This window comes from Silene latifolia, chromosome 9, assembly GCF_048544455.1.
Source record: "Silene latifolia isolate original U9 population chromosome 9, ASM4854445v1, whole genome shotgun sequence".
Taxonomy (NCBI): Eukaryota; Viridiplantae; Streptophyta; class Magnoliopsida; order Caryophyllales; family Caryophyllaceae; genus Silene; species Silene latifolia.
Genome location: NC_133534.1, coordinates 75,583,982 through 75,590,471, shown reverse-complemented (window position 1 = coordinate 75,590,471; position 6,490 = coordinate 75,583,982). Strand labels below are relative to the sequence as shown.

At 43.1% G+C, this 6,490-nt stretch overlaps 1 protein-coding gene and 1 non-coding gene across 2 annotated transcripts; both read left to right on the top strand.

Annotated features, from left to right (window-relative positions):
* Nucleotides 1-240: 240 nt before the first annotated feature.
* On the top strand, nt 241-347 carry LOC141603917 (small nucleolar RNA R71). Its single transcript, XR_012525752.1, has one exon. It is a non-coding gene; the product is annotated as a small nucleolar RNA R71 (small nucleolar RNA).
* Nucleotides 348-5,866: 5,519 nt separating this feature from the next.
* On the top strand, nt 5,867-6,490 carry LOC141601228 (uncharacterized). The gene has a single exon (XM_074421490.1). It carries the CDS (start codon nt 5,867-5,869, stop codon nt 6,488-6,490), a length of 624 nt encoding a protein of 207 aa, XP_074277591.1.

Below are 6,490 nucleotides of genomic sequence, written 5' to 3'. Positions count from 1 at the left end.
CAAATCTTGCGGTGAGAGCCTCAAGTGCAAAGAACAGAGGAAGATTCAGCAGCTCTCCTCTCCGGTTCCCTCTCGAATTCCCATACTCGGCCTTGTGGGTAGCTAGATCGTCAATGATCTTCCACCCCTTGGTTGCTCCCAAATTTTCAAAGAAATCTCCCATTGGTGCAAAGATCCAAAATGGCCCCTCGATCGTCGTACAACCCATTGTAAAAATGATTGCACAAACTCCACTTTTCAAATCCATGGTGCGGTATGGTTCGCACTAACTTCTTGAATCGGACCCATGCCTCATGGAAATTCTCATCTGGCCCTTGTTTAAAACCCGTGATTTGGGCTCTAATAGCGATCGTCCTTGAAGCAGAAAAGTACTTCTTGTAGAACGCCAATGCCAATGTATTCCAATCGGTGATCTCCGAGCGGCTCGGTCCGGATCTCTATACCACTCCCTCGCAAAGCATCACGAAGGGAGAAGATGAACATGGTCTCTTTGATTTGATCCCGGGTCACGCCCCGGTGGTGGGGGAATGGAGCAGCAGAGTCGATAAAGGTCTCCATATGTCTAGTTGCATCTTCATTTGCAGCTCCCCAAACCGATTTCTCTCGACCATAGTGATGTAAGCGGGCTTTGGTTCGAATTTCCGGCATCTCCGTAACTCGAACCCTTTGTATAAATTGTCGGCTGTCGGCTCGGAAAAACTAGCTATACTTGCTTCCTCGGCCATGACTGGAATTTCCGGAGAAGTAACTGTCTCGGCTGAAGAAGTGGAAACGGGTGAAGACTGTGGGTCTTCTTCGAACAGTTCGTTCTCGTGATAGCTTGACAGAGTACTCAGCTCTTCCTCTGTCGGTAATACTCGTCGCGTTCGCCTCAACTCGCGCAAGGATCTCTCAATCTCAGGGTTCAATGGTACTAATTCTCCACCCTGTGACCTGCGCATAAGAGGAAACTACAACAAAATATAAGAACTGTTTAAGGAACGGATGTTCCTTAAACTAAGAAAGACTGAAAATTAAACAACTAAAATTAGGACTATTGCCTCCCCGGCAACGGCGCCAAAATTTGATACCCGTCGCTGTGAGTACCAAAGATAAAATTTATAATTCCTATTAAGACTAACCTAGGCTAGTGGTAAATGTGGTCGATCCGCAAGGAGGCAGTTGTAAACTTTAGTTGTCTAATGAAAGTCTAAGGTAACAATTATGGGGGTTGATTTGAATTGTTCTATAGCTAATGGCAATAAAAGGAAAATAAACTAAAAATATGAATTAAACAGATAAAAGAAGGGTACTAGGATGATCGGGTCATTATAGCTTTGGCGGCAGCAAACTAAGTCGGTCTGAAATAAACACAGGTAAGGCGGGAAATAAGAGGTCCTCTCGGTCCACTCCTAACAAATAGCATCTCTCGATCTCGCTATAGGTCCCTAATGTCACTAATACTGACTTTCGTCCTGAAAAGCGACTAATGGTCTAAACTATACCTATCTTTCGATCTTAGCACAGTTTAGTCGAATTAATTGACGGTCAAGCAACCTACCCTACCTTTCGGTCTAATGGGTCTGTCACAAAATAGGTATCTAACTGGTCGCATGCATTCGATTTGTTAAATACAAGTTTAAAAACAATTAAAACGAAGGGTAACCTTACAAGGTCGATCGATCGACCAACAATGTCGATCGATCGATCGACACGCTGGTTCGATCCGTGTTCAATCTAATGCCGCCTAGCCATAACTCGCCTACATCCTAGCACTAACTATTTAGCTACTCATGGTGAATGTAAAAACAACAAATAAACTGATGACTATTACGGAATTCATATTTAAGATAAATAACAACGATGATGAAGCGATAATTGGCTTGGGAATGCTAACTATCAATTCTATACTAACAATAGAAGCGGAGCAATGAAAACTGGAATTAGGGCAGAACAATTACCAAGATTCAAAGGAAAGATTAAGAGCGAAGGCAGAAATCCAATGTTAAAATCGATAACCCGAAACCCTAACTCGTAATAAGCTAGAACTAAAAGCACTGTATTGTGATCGAAACTTAGATGCAAAACATGATTTACGAAACTAGATGTTGGTGTTACGTTATATAGCAATAAACGCAACAACTTATTTCTAAAACCTAAACTTCACGGGCCTTGAGATTCACGACTTTCTAATTCTCGCCGGTAAATAAATCTGGTCGATCGACTACGCAAGTGGTCGATCGATCGCTTCCTCAACAACGTAGCTTCGGGATCCGATAGTTGGTCGATCGATCGATGGGACTAGTCGATCGACCGGATGAGCTGCTACTTGACTTCTTTATTCTCGTGGTCTTGTCTTTTGGGCCTTGGATCGCGCACCAAGCTCGTTCCTTAAGTGATTCCTTTACGTCATTTGCAATGCAGATTACTCGGGGGCGGATTTGGCTTGATTTCCCGTCGAATTCTTCACATTTCTGCAATAAAGTACAAAATACGGAAGTAGACGGAAATAGGGAGAAAAGCAACAAATATTACACAAATGAGCTCTGAAATGCGTGTAAAAAGAGATGTAAAACATCATAAAATTGACACGCATCACTAGAGCCGGAGATGCGGAAAGGCTTCTCAATATGACTTAGGATGACAAGGGAAGGATCGGGGAAAAGAAATTTACCTTCAATCAACTTAAGTACTATTCGTGAGGATCTCAAGTTAGTAGCTTTGGGAAATCGGGCAGCTATGTTGGAAGAGCCACTTGTGAAGGTAGTGGGTTAAGGTGCTATAATTGTGGTGGCCTTGGCCACAACAGGAATGAGTGTACTAGCACTCAAAAGGGGCCTAACCGCAGGTTCGGGCAAGGAAATTCTTACTACACCTCTTCCCAAAGCGGAGCAAGCAATTGGACCTCGGGGGCATGAAGCAACGAAAGGAATGCCAATCAACCCTACAATGGTGGAAACAACCATGGGAACTTCAACCGGGCAGCATAAGCAAGGGCGACGACCTACATTAGAGGCAATGCTTTGGGAGCTAGGCCAACCAATTCGGCAAGTACGGTACAAGGAGAGCCTAAGGATAGTGGCAAGCTCTTTGCCATTGACAAGAAAAGCACCGAGGAGGATGCCCATGTTGACTCCGGTACATTTCTTGTTAATTCTCATCCTTGTTTTGTTTTATTTGATTCGGGAACCACACATTCGTTCGTGTCTAAGAGTCGTGTGTCGACCCTAGATTTGAGGCAGGGTGAATTAGCCAATGATGATGTGTCCCTACCTTCGGGAGAGTCTTTTGTGTGTTCAAAGGTGTATAAAGAGGTGTCGGTTTTAGTACATAAAATAAATTTTCCGGTAACCTTTTTTAATTTCATTTGGAGGGGTTTGAAGTAATTTTAGGAATGGAGTGGCTAGGTAAGCACAAAGTCAATATAGATTGTCACCAAAAGAAAATAGCCTTGACGGGACCCAAAGGTGCTAGGGTGTCATACAGGGGTTACTTGGTCAAGCCCAAAGTAAAACTCATTTCAGCGATGACCTTAAAGACGTGTTTGAAGAAGGGTTGTCCTATGGTTTTGTGTCATGTGTGGGATACTAGTATGGAAAAGCCACAGGCTTAAGAAATACCGGTAGTTAGGGAGTTCGAGGGTATATTTATGAGGAGTTACTCGGATTACCTCCACCAAGGAAAGTAAAGTTCGGAGTGGACTTGAAGCCAGGAGCGGGACCAATCTCTAAGGCCCCGTACCGGATGGGTCCAAAAGAGTTAGAGCAATTAAAGAAGCAACTTTGGGAATGGGAAGATAAGGATTACATTAGACCGAGTGTTTCACCATAGATAGCACCGGTTCTATTTGTGAAGAAAAAGGACGGGACTATGAGGTTATGTATCGACAATAGGGAGTTGAATAATGTCACCGTCAAGAACAAGTACCCACTACCAAGAATCGACGATATATTCGATCAACTTGGTGGAGCAGGTGTAGTTTCAAAGATTGACTTGAGGTCAGGCTATCATCAATTGAAGATTAAGGATAAGGACATTCCGAAGACCACATTTAGATCGAGATATGAGCAATATGAGTTAGTGGTGATGTCGTTCGGGTTAAAAAATTCCCCGGCCGTGTTCATGGATCTCACGAGTAGGGTGTTTAGCCCATATTTAGACAAGTTCGTGGTAGTGTTCATAGACGATATCTTGGTCTACTCTAAGACCAAAGATGAGCACGAAGGGTACTGGAAAATTGTGTTGCAAACCTTAAGGGAGCACGAGCTTTATCCAAAGCTTAGTAAGTATGAGTTTTGGTTGGAGAAGGTAACTTTCCTAGGCCATGTAATATCAAAAGAAGGAGTTGTCGTGAACCCTACAAAGGTCGAAGCCGTGTCAAAATGGGTAGCACCCAAGAATGTAGCGGAAATCCGAATTTTCCTAGGTCTAGCCGGATATTATCGGCGGTTTATGATAGACTTCTCCAAGATCGCTAGACCTTTGAAGCCATTGATGAGAAAGAAAAACCATTTCTAGTGGGACGGAAGTTGTGAGATGGCCTTCTTGACCCTAAAAGAGCGCCTAACCACGGCCCCGGTATTATCCTTTCCGGAAGGGAGCGAGAATTTGGAAGTGTATACCGACGCATCAAAGAATAGCTTGTGATGTGCACTTATGAAAAATTGTAGATTCATTGCTTTTGCATCGCGATAATTGAAGTCCTATGAGGAGAACTATCCAACACATTATCTTGAGTTGGCAGTCGTTGTCTTTGCCTTGAATATTTGGAGACACTACTTGTATGGAGAAACTTTTAAGGTGTTTTTCGATCACAAGAGTTTGAAATATATCTATTCCCAAAAGGATTTGAACATGAGACAAAGAAGATGGATTGAACTCATTGAGGAGTATGACATGAAGATAGTGTACGATGAAGGAAAAGCCAACGTGGTGGCCGGTGCCTTGAGTAGGAAGTTGGTGCACTCCTTGTGTACCGCCTTCTCCATGCTAAGATTAAAGGAGGAAGTGAAGAAGATGGGCATTCATATGATACAAAAGGAGGAGGCAATTGGAAACTTAACCTTAGAACCCGAGTTGTATGATGAAATTCGGGAGAAGCAAGCAAGTGATGTGAAGATCTATGTTTGTGGAAAGGAGTGCTAGAAAGGGAAGAGCCCTTAAAAGGTTTTAGTTGCATGGGGATGGAAGCCTTAGATTCAAATGGAGATGGTGCATACCAAATGATGAAGAGCTTAAGAAAAAGATCATGAATAAAGCTCATAACACACCTTACTCGGTACACCCGGGTAGTGATAAGTTATACAAGGACCTTAATAAGACCATTTGGTGGTCAAACATAAAGAGGGAAGTGGCGGAATTTGAGGCAAGATGCTTGACTTACCAAAGAGTGAAGGGATAACACAAGAAACCACAAGGGAATGTTCAACTACTTGAGGTGCCGAAATGAAAGTGGAAGTCGATATCTATGGATTTCATAGTGGGGTTACCAAGAACTAAAAAAGAGAACAACATAATTTGGGTTATTATGGATAGGTTAACCCAATCAGCTCATTTCATTGTAATGAAAGACACTTGGAGCAAGGTGGAGTTAGCAAATGCATATTGCAAGTATGTGGTCAAGCTTCATAGTTTTCCAAAAGATATTGTGTCAGACCGTGATTCGCGATTTATTCCAAGGTTTTGGCAAGAGATTCAAAGCTCCTTGGGTAATCAATTGAAGATGCGTATGGCTTTCCACCCGGCAATGGATGGATAAATGGAGAGAACCATCCAAACATTGGAAGGCATGTGTAGAGCTTACATCTCGGAATTTAGGGGTTCTTGGGAAGATAGGCTACATTTGATCTAATTTTCCTACAATAATAGCTACCATGCTAGCATTGGCATGGCACCTGAAGCCTTAAATGGGAGGAAGTGTCGAAGTCCGATATGTTGGGATGATAGCACTGAAGCCGTCTTGTTGGGACCTCAAATGATCCAAGACATGATTGACCAAGTCCATATAATCCGAGAGAAGATGAGGGCGGCACAAGATAGGCAAAAGAGTTATGCCGACTTGAGGAGAATTGACATCGAATTTGCGATGGGAGGTAAGGTTTTACTCAAGGTTTCACCCATGAGGGGAGTAATGAGATTTGGGAAAAGAGGCAAGTTGAGCCAAAAGTTCATTAGGCCTTATGAGATATTGAGTAGAGTCGGGGAAGTGGCCTACCATTTAGCACTTCCCCCGGCCTTAGAGCGAGTTCACAATGTCTTTCATGTGTCTCAATTGGGCAAATACATAAGTGACCTTTCACATGTGCTTGAGGCGAAAACGATCGAGTTAGATGATGCTTTAACATATGTGGAAACGCCAAAAGAGATCCTAGACCGAAAGGTAAGGAACACAAGGCGCGGTGAGAAGGTTTTGGTAAAGGTATTGTGCTCTAACCATCTAGTAGAGGAAGCCACATGGGAGGCCGAGGAAACCATGAAAGAACTATACCCTCACCTTTTCTCACAGGTTTGA